Below are 15,440 nucleotides of genomic sequence, written 5' to 3'. Positions count from 1 at the left end.
AGAACTGATTGATATATACTCTAAGCTCAGAACTAACAGTCTGCTAATATTTTGAATTGTGATGCATACATGCAGTTACAGAAATAATACAACAAAATGTGTGCATTTCATTTGTACAAACAGTTTGTGATTATTATACATTAAAAAAGTGATAACATACTATCTGGTTAAGTTTCCTTTATGTAAGAATACAGTAATATAGCAGACTGCAGTGTATTTATATAAGAATACAGTAGTATAGCAGACTGCAGTGTATTTATATAAGAATACAGTAGTATAGCAGACTGCAGTGTATTTATGTAAGAATACAGTAGTATAGCAGACTGCAGTGTATTTATGTAAGAATACAGTAGTATAGCAGACTGCAGTGTATTTATATAAGAATACAGTAGTATAGCAGACTGCAGTGTATTTATGTAAGAATACAGTAGTATAGCAGACTGCAGTGTATTTATGTAAGAATACAGTAGTATAGCAGACTGCAGTGTATTTATGTAAGAATACAGTAGTATAGCAGACTGCAGTGTATTTATATAAGAATACAGTAGTATAGCAGACTGCAGTGTATTTATATAAGAATACAGTAGTATAGCAGACTGCAGTGTATTTATATAAGAATACAGTAGTATAGCAGACTGCAGTGTATTTATATAAAATGTCAAATTTGCTTGAAGCTGTACTAGTTGTAACTGGGGTATTATTTTTTAGCACAAATGAACTATAGGGATCGCCCGGCATCTGTCTGTCTGTCTGTCTGTGTGGGTGTGTGTGTGTGTGTGTGTGTAAACAACTTAAAAGTAAAAACCGCTGAACCGATTGCCATGATATTTGGTGGATCCATTACCTTGGGTGTCCAGTTGGGAAATTGTTCAAATCAAAATGATCTTACCACCGGTTTGTGATTTGGGTAAAAAAATATGATTTTTGGTCAAAAAACGTATACTCAGAAACTACTGGGCAGATTGGTCTGAAATTTGGGTGAAACATTCTTCAGGGTGTTTTTACTAAGAATTGTTCATGATATGATGGTCTCATCAGTGATGTGCACATTAGGGCTAAAATTGTGTATTTTTGGCCAAAAATCTATAATTCCAAAACCACTGAGCAGATTGGATTGAAATTTAATGGGGTGCATCTGGGGGATGTGTAGGTGAAGCAGTATTCATATCATCCAATCAGTGATATGCAAATTAGGTTTTTGGTAAAAAAAACTGCATGGTGAATGGGTTGAAATGTAGTGGGGATGTTTGTGAAGGTGTTATTCTGCAATTATTGTTGAAAACATTTGGTCCTAGCAACCATGACCATGCCCTTAGCAACAGTGAAATGACAATGCATATTACAAAGATAACAACAGGGTTAGGTAGGTAAGCAACTAAAAGGTTCAAAAAATGTATGTAAATATGCTTAGCAACAGGACCACAGCCATGGCAATAGCTAAATGATGGTTTATATTGCAAAGATGAAAAGTGGGAGGGGTAGGCAAGTTACTAAAGATTCCCAAAAATGTATGCAAAGATCCCTAGCAACAAGACCATGTGCATAGCAACAACCAAATACAGTTGTGCTACGCCACCATTGGGACTATTTTTGTATTCTCTGTGAACAGTCTCAACCAATCAGAGTAGTGTTTTTGTTCTCTGTTCAGTCTGGACCAATCAAGAGTACTGTTTGTATTCTCTGATCAGTCTGGACCAATCAAGAGTACTGTTTGTGTTCTCTGATCAGTCTGGACCAATCAAGAGTACTGTTTGTATTCTCTGATCAGTCTGGACCAATCAAGAGTACTGTTTGTGTTCTCTGTTCAGTCTGGCCCAATCAAGAGTATTGTTTGTGTTCTCTGAGCAGTCTGGCCCAATCAAGAGTACTGTTTGTGTTCTCTGAGCAGTCTGGACCAATCAAGAGTAGTTTGTGTATTCTCTGTTAAGAGTCTGGGCCAATCAGAGTAGTGTTTGTATTCTCTGTGAGCAGTCTCAACCAATCAGAGTAGTTTTTGTATTCTCTGTGAACAGTCAACCAATCAGAGTAGTGTTTATATTCTGTGAATAGTCTGGATCAATCAGAGTATTGTTTGTATTCTCTGTGAGCAGTCCCAACCAATCAGAGTAGTTTTTGTATTCTCTGTGAATTGTCTCAACCAATCAGAGTAGTTTTTGTATTCTCCGTGGAGTCAACCAATCAGAGTAGTGTTTGTATTCTCTGTGAACAGTCTGGACCAATCAGAGTAATGTTTGTGTTATCTGAACAGTCTGGACCAATTTAAGAATGACACACGATCTTGGCTCATGGAAACTGATTGTTTAATACAAACATAGTCTACACTGAAATAAAATACAGTGCAAATATTGAAAGTAAGAATTGAAAATAAATCACATTGCTATCTATCAAGATCACTTTCCTAGATACAATTACATGTATTATACAAACCATACACTGAATAAATACATTCGTATATTTACTAGTGATGTGAAAGGGTCACACTATTAATGAAAATTGATACCGACATCAGCAAGGAAGAATGAATTATCGCGTAAATATATTTTGAATCTAAAAATCACAATTCTCACCATTTGATGGCATGTTAGAGAGGAAAATAATTAGATTCAGCTTTGATATCTCTCAGTGTGTTTACAAAGGATCTAGTAGAACTCCTGTACCAAGACAGACTGGGAAACCCGGTATAAAGGTAGTCATGATTATAAAAACAAATACACCTTGTTACTGTTGGTTAGGTTCAAATTTAATTAACCAGTGTGGTTATGAGTAAAGGTAAAGTCATTATATGACCATGTAATTTGTCCAAATAATGACTATTACAACTCAGTAAAAATGCTATATTTTTGTATTATCTGAGCATTTCCTTTACAACAGACATTCTTCCATAGTAATAAGAGGATGAGATGTTTGAATAGCTACAACATGTTCTATTAGAATGTGAGACATGAAATAATAATTCAATACTACACAGCCCTGTATACTTCCAGTCAATGTTTGTACATACTACACAGCCCTGTATACTTCCAGTCAATGTTTGTACATACTACACAGCCCTGTATACTTCCAGTCAATACTTGTACATACTACACAGCACTGTATACTTCCGGTCAATGCTTGTACATACTACACAGCCCTGTATACTTCCAGTCAATGCTTGTACATACTACACAGCCCTGTATACTTCCGGTCAATACTTGTACATACTACACAGCCCTGTATACTTCCGGTCAATGCTTGTACATACTACACAGCCCTGTATACTTCCAGTCAATGCTTGTACATACTACACAGCCCTGTATACTTCCGGTCAATGCTTGTACATACTACACAGCCCTGTATACTTCCGGTCAATACTTGTACATACTACACAGCACTGTATACTTCCAGTCAATGCTTGTACATACTACACAGCCCTGTATACTTCCAGTCAATGCTTGTACATACTACACAGCCCTGTATACTTCCAGTCAATGCTTGTACATACTACACAGCCCTGTATACTTCCAGTCAATGCTTGTACATACTACACAGCACTGTATACTTCCGGTCAATACTTGTACATACTACACAGCCCTGTATACTTCCAGTCAATGCTTGTACATACTACACAGCCCTGTATACTTCCAGTCAATGCTTGTACATACTACACAGCCCTGTATACTTCCAGTCAATACTTGTACATACTACACAGCACTGTATACTTCCGGTCAATGCTTGTACATACATTTGTATTATAGTCATCATTATACATACAAATTATTTTTACCCCTAATTTTGCATACTAATAACCCAATCATTTTGTCTTGAACAAACTTATATTTGCTCATCCCAAGACAACTACACAACAAATTTCAACTCAATTGGCTCAGTAGTTTTGGAGAAGATTTATGAAGCATTTTTACCCAAAATTCTATTTTTAGACCTAATTTCCATAGCATTGTCCTAATCAACCTGTCTTGAACAAACTTACATCTGCTTATCAAAGGAGACCTACACAAGAGATGTAAACTCAATTGGCCCAGTAGTTTTGGAGAAGATTTTTTTTACCAAAAATGTTTACTTTTTAGACCTGCTTTGCATATTTATGACCCAGTCAATTTGTGTTGAACAAACTTCTACCTGCTCATCTCAACTCAAGACACCCAAAACAACAAACTTCTACCTGCTCATCTCAACTCAAGACACCCAAAACAACAAACTTCTACCTGCTCATCTCAACTCAAGACACCCAAAACAACAAAGTTCTCAATTGGCCCAGTAGTTTCGGAGAAAATTTGTGAAACATTTTTACCAATTTTTTATTTTATTTTTTTGACCTAATTTGCATATTAATGACTTTGTCAATTTGTCTTGAACAAACTTTTATCTGCTCATCCCTAGACACCCACACAACAAATTCCAATTCAATTGGCCAATTTGTTTTGGAGAAGAAGATTGAAATATAAAATGTTGACGGACAGATGGATGATGGTCAACCTAACCCTATAGTTCCGATGACGGTCAACCTAACCCTATAGTTCCGCTGACGGTCAACCTAACCCTATAGTTCCACTGACGGTCAACCTAACCCTATAGTTCCGCTGACGGTCAACCTAACCCTATAGTTCCGCTGACTGTCAACCTAACCCTATAGTTCCGCTGACTGTCAACCTAACCCTATAGTTCCGCTGACTGTCTTTGACAGCGGAGTTAACAAAACTGGCTTAAAGCTGATTGTTGGTTTGCATAATCACAAACCAAGCAACAGTATGCTTATGTTTGGGGATTCTTTGTAAAAAATCTTTTTGTTTTTGGCAAATTTGTACTTGAGTTGAGAGAAATGACAGAGAAACGATAAATTATAACACGATTCAATTCACCTGACTTTTTAAAACATGAAAATTCTACCCATATTTTGTGTTTAAAAAGATTACAGAATCATTATAAATAAATACAGAATCATGGTACCATAAAAGGAAAAACCATGTGATATATACCCAGTGAGTCTAGTACAAGAGAAGGTATTTGTATACCCAGTGAGTCTAGTACAAGAGATGGTACGTGTATGGGGCAGAGAGTCTAGTACAAGAGATGGTATTTGTATACCAAGTGAGTCTAGTACAAGAGATGGTATTTGTATACCAAGTGAGTCTAGTACAAGAGATGGTACGTGTATGGGGCAGAGAGTCTAGTACAAGAGATGGTATTTGTATACCAAGTGAGTCTAGTACAAGAGATGGTATTTATATACCAAGTGAGTCTAGTACAAGAGATGGTATTTATATACCAAGTGAGTCTAGTACAAGAGATGGTATTTGTATACCAAGTGAGTCTAGTACAAGAGATGGTATTTGTATACCAAGTGAGTCTAGTACAAGAGATGGTATTTCTATACCAAGTGAGTCTAGTACAAGAGATGGTATTTGTGTATGGGGCAGACGAGAGATAGACTGATTATAAGTACCACCCTTACACAATATGGTAATTGTTGACATAATACGATAAGTTACAAGGCACATCAGATGACTTGATATTTGTTAAAATGTTTTCATTTTTAGTCAAATGTAAGGTAAACATTCCAGTCTATCTATTATGGTTGTTTTTGACAACTTAACTTTTTATATCTGATTTTAGCAAATTCATTCACCAGAGCAAAACATGATGGTTAGGCAGTGCAAACCTTGGTAGGTGGTGGTAGTATTTAGTAGAGTAGGGGTGGCACTTGGTAGGGTGGGGTAGGAGTGGCACTCGGTAGGGTGGGGTAGGAGTGGCACTGTACCAGTGAAGAAATATAAACATACCTCTGTCTATTACATATCATCAATGGTTGAAAACTAAAATGCCTGGGAAATTGTTCACGAAAATGGCATGATGATATAAATGATTAATTTTGCACAACAGTAATATTTGCTTCAAATACTCGCATCTATCACACTATTATGATATTAGAATGCTGGCTATTCATCTATCTTTGAATTACTTATCATTTTGGGGTAAATTCAATAATTTTGTTATTTTTTACTTGACAATTTACAAAGGGTATCAAATGAAATTAGCTGATACTATCAGATATTTAGATGCCAAAAACATCAAATGTCACATGACATTCAATATGCAAATCCGTGATAAGTCCAGCTTGCATGGTGTTTCATTAGTGATGATGCAAAATTCCTACAGTTATAGGGAGTGTTATTTGTAACCTGGTCCAGGGGTAGGATACCCCCTTGGAGGTCCTGCTTGAAACTGTTGTGGTCCTCTTGAGTATGGGTTAGCAGCACCTGGAGGATACTGTTGTTGCTGTTGGGCACCATACCCTGGACCTTGAGGTTGACCACTGTAAGCTTGTTGCTGGCCTGATGGTGTGTAGCCAGCTGTTGAGTAGGATTGAGCAGTTTGTGCTTGTCCAGTTTGACTTTGAGGTGGATAACCAGCTTGGGAATAGCCTGGTTGCTGTGCATATGCAGCAGGCTGTTGCTGCTGCTGTTGTTGTTGTTGCTGTTGTGGAGCAGAGGTTGGATATCCGGGTTGTGCCTGCTGTTGTCCTGGATACTGTTGCTGCTGTTGTTGGAAACCAATTTGAGAACTTGGAGAAGGAGACTGACCATATTGTGCAGAAGTTGGTTGCTGAACTTGACTTTGGGGTTGACCTGTAAGAGTCCAAATAATTAAAGGTCAATGACATACTTGACTTTGGATTTACAGCTTCATTGACATAGCTCAACTTTGGAATACAAAGTTAAAACTCTTACTAATACTAATAAATTAATGCCAACATACTGATAAAACAAGTCATTGATAATGACATAGTCCCCGCTATAATTGGGTTTTAAGGAATTATCACTACTCTGATCACGCAACAACATTTGTGAACCTAAAACAAACAGACTTAGATATGTTGTGTGTGCTTGTTGGACATGGAATATGCATCCAACAATAAAGGATTGGTTGGGTATGGGGGATCATATCATGATGAAAATGGAGTCTGAGTTATGGCTTTGGACATGGAAAATTCACAAACAAAATGGCTGCCAGGCAGCCATATTGGATCGTATCACGACGAAAATGGATATGCACATGTATGTCATAGAACACTGTCCTAATACCAACTTTAAATGAGATCTGTTCAAGCATGTCTGAGTTATGGCTTTGGACATGAGAATTCGCAAACAAAATGGCTGCCAAGCAGCCATATTGGATCGTATCACAACGAAAATGGATATGCACATGTATGTCATAGAACACTGTCCTAATACCAACTTTGAATGAGATCTGTTTAAGCATGTCTGAGTTATGGCTTTGGACATGAGAATTCGCAAACAAAATGGCTGCCAGGCAGCCATATTGGATCGTATCACAATGAAAATGGATATGCACATGTATGTCAAAGAACACTGTCCTATTACCAACTTTAAATGAGATCTGTTCAAGCATGTCTGAGTTATGGCTTTGGACATGGAAAATTCACAAACAAAATGGCTGGCAGGCAGCCATATTGGATCGTATCACGACGAAAATGGATATACACATGTATGTCATAGAACACTGTCCTAATACCAACTTTGAATGAGATCTGTTCAAGCATGTCTGAGTTATGGCTTTGGACATGAAAATTCACAAACAAAATGGCTGGCAGGCAGCCATATTGGATCGTATCACGACGAAAATGGATATACACATGTATGTCATAGAACACTGTCCTAATACCAACTTTGAATGAGATCTGTTCAAGCATGTCTGAGTTATGGCTTTGGACATGAAAATTCACAAACAAAATGGCTACCAGGCAGCCATATTGGATCGTATCACAATGAAAATGGATATGCACATGCATGTCATAGAACACTGTCCTAATACCAACTTTGAATGAGATCTGTTAAAGCATGTCTGAGTTATGGCTTTAGACAGGGAAAATTCGCAAACAAAATGGTTGCCAAGCAGCCATATTGGATCGTATCACAACGAAAATGGATATGCACATGTATGTCATAGAACACTGTCCTAATACCAACTTTGAATGAGATCTGTTTAAGCATGTCTGAGTTATGGCTTTGGACATGAGAATTCGCAAACAAAATGGCTGCCAGGCAGCCATATTGGATCGTATCACAATGAAAATGGATATGCACATGTATGTCAAAGAACACTGTCCTATTACCAACTTTAAATGAGATCTGTTCAAGCATGTCTGAGTTATGGCTTTGGACATGGAAAATTCACAAACAAAATGGCTGGCAGGCAGCCATATTGGATCGTATCACGACGAAAATGGATATACACATGTATGTCATAGAACACTGTCCTAATACCAACTTTGAATGAGATCTGTTCAAGCATGTCTGAGTTATGGCTTTGGACATGAAAATTCACAAACAAAATGGCTGGCAGGCAGCCATATTGGATCGTATCACGACGAAAATGGATATACACATGTATGTCATAGAACACTGTCCTAATACCAACTTTGAATGAGATCTGTTCAAGCATGTCTGAGTTATGGCTTTGGACATGAAAATTCACAAACAAAATGGCTACCAGGCAGCCATATTGGATCGTATCACAATGAAAATGGATATGCACATGCATGTCATAGAACACTGTCCTAATACCAACTTTGAATGAGATCTGTTAAAGCATGTCTGAGTTATGGCTTTAGACAGGGAAAATTCGCAAACAAAATGGTTGCTAGGCGGCCATATTGGATTGTATCATAAAACAAATTGACGTGCATATGTATGCTATAGTATGTTGCCCCTGTACCAAGTTTGAAAAAAATCGGTCCAGGCATCTCCAAGAAACAGCTGCGGACGGACGGACGCACGGACGGACAGACGGAACCCAATCCATAAGTCCCCATTCCGGACTTCGTCCGCGGGGACTAACAAGGTCTTTTTTTGGTGTATATGTCTAATCCAAAATTAGAATATAGTCAAATTTATCAGATAGCTGTAGTGGGTTGTAGAATATAGTCAAAGTTATCAGATAGCTGTAGGTTGTAGAATATAGTCAAATTTATCAGATAGCTGTAGTGGGTTGTAGAACATTAGTCAAATTTATCAGATAGCTGTAGTGGGTTGTAGAACATAGTCAAATTCATCAGATAGCTGTAGGTTTTAGAACATAGTCAAATTTATCAGATAGCTGTAGTGGGTTGTAGAACATAGTCAAATTTGTCAGATAGCTGTAGGTTGTAGAACATAGTCAAATTTGTCAGATAGCTGTAGGTTGTAGAACATAGTCAAATTTATCAGATAGCTGTAGTGGGTTGTAGAATATAGTCAAATTTATCAGATAGCTGTAGTGGGTTGTAGAATATAGTCAAATTTATCAGACAGCTGTAGGTTGTAGAACACAGTCAAATTCATCAGATAGGTGTAGTGGGTTGTAGAACATAGTCAAATTTGTCAGATAGCTGTAGGTTGTAGAACATAGTCAAATTTATCAGATAGCTGTAGTGGGTTGTAGAATATAGTCAAATTTATCAGATAGCTGTAGTGGGTTGTAGAATATAGTCAAATTTATCAGACAGCTGTAGGTTGTAGAACATAGTCAAATTTATCAGATAGCTGTAGGTTGTAGAACATAGTCAAATTTATCAGATAGCTGTAGTGGGTTGTAGAATATAGTCAAATTTATCAAATAGCTGTAGTGGGTTGTAGAATATAGTCAAATTTATCAGACAGCTGTAGGTTGCAGAACATAGTCAAATTTATCAGATAGCTGTAGTGGGTTGTAGAACATAGTCAAATTTGTCAGATAGCTGTAGGTTGTAGAACATAGTCAAATTTATCAGATAGCTGTAGTGGGTTGTAGAACATAGTCAAATTTGTCAGATAGCTGTAGGTTGTAGAACATAGTCAAATTTGTCAGATAGCTGTAGGTTGTAGAACATAGTCAAATTTATCAGATAGCTGTAGTGGGTTGTAGAATATAGTCAAATTTATCAGACAGCTGTAGGTTGTAGAACATCGTCATATTTGTCAGATAGCTGTAGTGGGTTGTAGAACACAGTCAAATTTATCAGATAGCTGTAGGTTGTAGAACATAGTCAAATTTATCAGATAGCTGTAGTGGGTTGTAGAATATAGTCAAATTTATCAGATAGCTGCAGTGGGTTGTAGAACATAGTCAAATTTATCAGATAGCTGTAGTGGGTTGTAGAATATAGTCAAATTTATCAGATAGCTGTAGGTTGTAGAACATAGTCAAATTTATCAGATAGCTGTAGTGGGTTGTAGAACATAGTCAAATTTATCAGATAGCTGTAGTGGGTTGTAGAACATAGTCAAATTTATCAGATAGCTGTAGTGGGTTGTAGAACATAGTCAAATTTATCAGATAGCTGTAGTGGGTTGTAGAACATAGTCAAATTTATCAGATAGCTGTAGGTTGTAGAACATAGTCAAATTTATCAGATAGCTGTAGTGGGTTGTAGAACATAGTCAAATTTGTCAGATAGCTGTAGTGGGTTGTAGAACAGTCAAATTCATCAGATAGCTGTAGGTTGTAGAACATAGTCAAATTCATCAGATAGCTGTAGTGGGTTGTAGAACACAGTCAAATTCATCAGATAGCTGTAGGTTGTAGAACATAGTCAAATTTATCAGACAGCTGTGGGTTGTAGAATATAGTCAAATTTGTCAGATAGCTGTAGGTTGTAGAACACAGTCAAATTTGTCAGATAGCTGTAGGTTGTAGAACATAGTCAAATTCATCAGATAGCTGTAGGTTGTAGAACATAGTCAAATTTGTCAGATAGCTGTAGTGGGTTGTAGAATATAGTCAAATTTGTCAGATAGCTGTAGGTTGTAGAACATAGTCAAATTCATCAGATAGCTGTAGTGGGTTGTAGAACATAGTCAAATTTGTCAGATAGCTGTAGGTTGTAGAATATAGTCAAATTCATCAGATAACTGTAGTTGGTTGTAGAACACAGTCAAATTCATCAGATAGCTGTAGGTTGTAGAACATAGTCAAATTTATCAGACAGCTGTGGGTTGTAGAATATAGTCAAATTTGTCAGATAGCTGTGGGTTGTAGAATATAGTCAAATTTATCAGACAGCTGTGGGTTGTAGAACAGTCAAATTTGTCAGATAGCTGTAGGTTGTAGAACAGTCAAATTAGTCAGATAGCTGTAGGTTGTAGAACATAGTCATATTTGTCAGAGAGCTGTAGGTTGTAGATCAGTCAAATTAGTCAGATAGCTGTAGGTTGTAGAACATAGTCAAATTAGTCAGATAGCTGTAGGTTGTAGAACAGTCAAATTAGTCAGATAGCTGTAGGTTGTAGAACATAGTCATATTTGTCAGATAGCTGTAGGTTGTAGAACAGTCAAATTAGTCAGATAGCTGTGGGTTGTAGAACATAGTCAAATTTGTCAGATAGCTGTAGGTTGTAGAACAGTCAAATTAGTCAGATAGCTGTGGGTTGTAGAACAGTCAAATTTGTCAGATAGCTGTAGGTTGTAGAACAGTCAAATTAGTCAGATAGCTGTAGTGGGTTGTAGAGAAGTACAAAAAGATAGATAGCTGTGGCAGTTCTTAGAACAAGAATTACAGAATTATTTAGTGTTTGTTTCTCACTGAAGAACAGTTGAAAAGTGGCACCCAACGAACACAGTGACTGTATTTTTTTTATATGGGCTGGAAGCTACTATTTGATATTCTTGGAGAGTTCTGACAATTCTACAGCCATAGGTCTACATAAAAGAAAGTTCTGATAGTTCTACATAAATGATAGTTCTAATAGTTCTACATACATGATAGTTCTGATAGTTCTACATACATGATAGTTCTGATAGTTCTACATAAATGATAGTTCTGATAGTTCTACATAAATGATAGTTCTGATAGTTCTACATAAATGATAGTTCTAATAGTTCTACATACATGATAGTTCTGATAGTTCTACATACATGATAGTTCTAATAGTTCTACATACATGATAGTTCTGATAGTTCTACATAAATGATAGTTCTAATAGTTCTACATAAATGATAGTTCTAATAGTTCTACATACATGATAGTTCTAATAGTTCTACATACATGATAGTTCTAATAGTTCTACATACATGATAGTTCTAATAGTTCTACATACATGATAGTTCTGATAGTTCTACATACATGATAGTTCTGATAGTTCTACATAAATGATAGTTCTGATAGTTCTACATAAATGATAGTTCTGATAGTTCTACATAAATGATAGTTCTAATAGTTCTACATAAATGATAGTTCTACATACATGATAGTTCTGATAGTTCTACATACATGATAGTTCTGATAGTTCTACATACATGATAGTTCTGATAGTTCTACATAAATGATAGTTCTAATAGTTCTAGATAAATGATAGTTCTAATAGTTCTACATAAATGATAGTTCTGATAGTTCTACATAAATGATAGTTCTACATACATGATAGTTCTGATAGTTCTACATACATGATAGTTCTACATAAATGATAGTTCTGATAGTTCTACATAAATGATAGTTCTACATAAATGATAGTTCTGATAGTTCTACATACATGATAGTTCTAATAGTTCTACATAAATGATAGTTCTAATAGTTCTACATACATGATAGTTCTAATAGTTCTACATACATGATAGTTCTAATAGTTCTACATACATGATAGTTCTGATAGTTCTACATACATGATAGTTCTGATAGTTCTACATACATGATAGTTCTGATAGTTCTACATAAATGATAGTTCTGATAGTTCTACATACATGATAGTTCTAATAGTTCTACATAAATGATAGTTCTGATAGTTCTACATAAATGATAGTTCTGATAGTTCTACATACATGATAGTTCTAATAGTTCTACATAAATGATAGTTCTAATAGTTCTACATACATGATAGTTCTAATAGTTCTACATACATGATAGTTCTGATAGTTCTACATAAATGATAGTTCTGATAGTTCTACATAAATGATAGTTCTGATAGTTCTACATAAATGATAGTTCTGATAGTTCTACATAAATGATAGTTCTGATAGTTCTACATACATGATAGTTCTAATAGTTCTACATACATGATAGTTCTAATAGTTCTACATACATGATAGTTCTGATAGTTCTACATAAATGATAGTTCTGATAGTTCTACATAAATGATAGTTCTGATAGTTCTACATACATGATAGTTCTGATAGTTCTACATAAATGATAGTTCTGATAGTTCTACATAAATGATAGTTGTAATAGTTCTACATAAATGATAGTTCTAATAGTTCTACATAAATGATAGTTCTGATAGTTCTACATAAATGATAGTTCTGATAGTTCTACATAAATGATAGTTCTAATAGTTCTACATAAATGATAGTTCTAATAGTTCTACATAAATGATAGTTCTGATAGTTCTACATAAATGATAGTTCTAATAGTTCTACATACATGATAGTTCTACATAAATGATAGTTCTAATAGTTCTACATACATGATAGTTCTACATAAATGATAGTTCTAATAGTTCTACATACATGATAGTTCTACATAAATGATAGTTCTAATAGTTCTACATACATGATAGTTCTAATAGTTCTACATAAATGATAGTTCTAATAGTTCTACATACATGATAGTTCTACATAAATGATAGTTCTAATAGTTCTACATACATGATAGTTCTACATAAATGATAGTTCTAATAGTTCTACATACATGATAGTTCTAATAGTTCTACATAAATGATAGTTCTAATAGTTCTACATACATGATAGTTCTAATAGTTCTACATAAATGATAGTTCTAATAGTTCTACATACATGATAGTTCTGATAGTTCTACATACATGATAGTTCTGATAGTTCTACATAAATGATAGTTCTAATAGTTCTACATACATGATAGTTCTAATAGTTCTACATACATGATAGTTCTAATAGTTCTACATACATGATAGTTCTACATAAATGATAGTTCTAATAGTTCTACATACATGATAGTTCTACATAAATGATAGTTCTAATAGTTCTACATACATGATAGTTCTAATAGTTCTACATACATGATAGTTCTACATAAATGATAGTTCTAATAGTTCTACATACATGATAGTTCTAATAGTTCTACATAAATGATAGTTCTAATAGTTCTACATACATGATAGTTCTAATAGTTCTACATAAATGATAGTTCTAATAGTTCTACATACATGATAGTTCTAATAGTTCTACATACATGATAGTTCTAATAGTTCTACATAAATGATAGTTCTAATAGTTCTACATACATGATAGTTCTAATAGTTCTACATACATGATAGTTCTACATAAATGATAGTTCTAATAGTTCTACATACATGATAGTTCTAATAGTTCTACATAAATGATAGTTCTAATAGTTCTACATACATGATAGTTCTACATAAATGATAGTTCTAATAGTTCTACATACATGATAGTTCTACATAAATGATAGTTCTGATAGTTCTACATAAATGATAGTTCTGATAGTTCTACATAAATGATAGTTCTAATAGTTCTACATACATGATAGTTCTAATAGTTCTACATAAATGATAGTTCTAATAGTTCTACATACATGATAGTTCTGATAGTTCTACATACATGATAGTTCTAATAGTTCTACATAAATGATAGTTCTAATAGTTCTACATACATGATAGTTCTAATAGTTCTACATACATGATAGTTCTAATAGTTCTACATACATGATAGTTCTAATAGTTCTACATAAATGATAGTTCTAATAGTTCTACATACATGATAGTTCTAATAGTTCTACATACATGATAGTTCTGATAGTTCTACATAAATGATAGTTCTGATAGTTCTACATACATGATAGTTCTAATAGTTCTACATAAATGATAGTTCTAATAGTTCTACATAAATGATAGTTCTAATAGTTCTACATAAATGATAGTTCTGATAGTTCTACATACATGATAGTTCTAATAGTTCTACATACATGATAGTTCTGATAGTTCTACATAAATGATAGTTCTAATAGTTCTACATAAATGATAGTTCTAATAGTTCTACATAAATGATAGTTCTAATAGTTCTACATAAATGATAGTTCTGATAGTTCTACATACATGATAGTTCTAATAGTTCTACATACATGATAGTTCTGATAGTTCTACATACATGATAGTTCTAATAGTTCTACATAAATGATAGTTCTAATAGTTCTACATACATGATAGTTCTAATAGTTCTACATAAATGATAGTTCTGATAGTTCTACATAAATGATAGTTCTGATAGTTCTACATAAATGATAGTTCTGATAGTTCTACATACATGATAGTTCTGATAGTTCTACATACATGATAGTTCTGATAGTTCTACATAAATGATAGTTCTAATAGTTCTACATACATGATAGTTCTAATAGTTCTACATACATGATAGTTCTAATAGTTCTACATAAATGATAGTTCTACATACATGATAGTTCTAATAGTTCTACATACATG

At 34.5% G+C, this 15,440-nt stretch overlaps 2 protein-coding genes across 4 annotated transcripts in view; one reads left to right on the top strand and one right to left on the bottom strand.

Annotated features, from left to right (window-relative positions):
- Positions 1-55, top strand: part of LOC144432652 (Fanconi anemia core complex-associated protein 100-like) — a 28,131-nt gene extending 28,076 nt beyond the window's left edge. Inside the window, exon 7 of the mRNA XM_078120918.1 lies at positions 1-55. This exon is cut by the window's left edge and continues 83 nt beyond it. Within this exon, the coding sequence (XP_077977044.1) occupies positions 1-55 (55 nt within the window).
- A 2,228-nt stretch (positions 56-2,283) lies between these two features.
- Positions 2,284-15,440, bottom strand: part of LOC144432557 (uncharacterized) — a 48,092-nt gene continuing 34,935 nt past the window's right edge. For 2 of the 3 annotated variants that reach the window (XM_078120797.1, XM_078120798.1), the window contains exon 7: positions 2,284-6,623. In XM_078120797.1, the coding sequence (XP_077976923.1) occupies positions 6,166-6,623 (458 nt within the window). In that variant the 3' untranslated portion in view covers positions 2,284-6,165. The remainder of the gene's footprint in view (positions 6,624-15,440) is intronic. The other variant, XR_013480728.1, reaches the window with a different exon arrangement.

Source organism: Glandiceps talaboti, chromosome 3 (genome assembly GCF_964340395.1).
Source record: "Glandiceps talaboti chromosome 3, keGlaTala1.1, whole genome shotgun sequence".
Taxonomy (NCBI): domain Eukaryota; kingdom Metazoa; phylum Hemichordata; class Enteropneusta; family Spengelidae; genus Glandiceps; species Glandiceps talaboti.
This window is presented reverse-complemented; position numbering and strand designations above follow the sequence as displayed.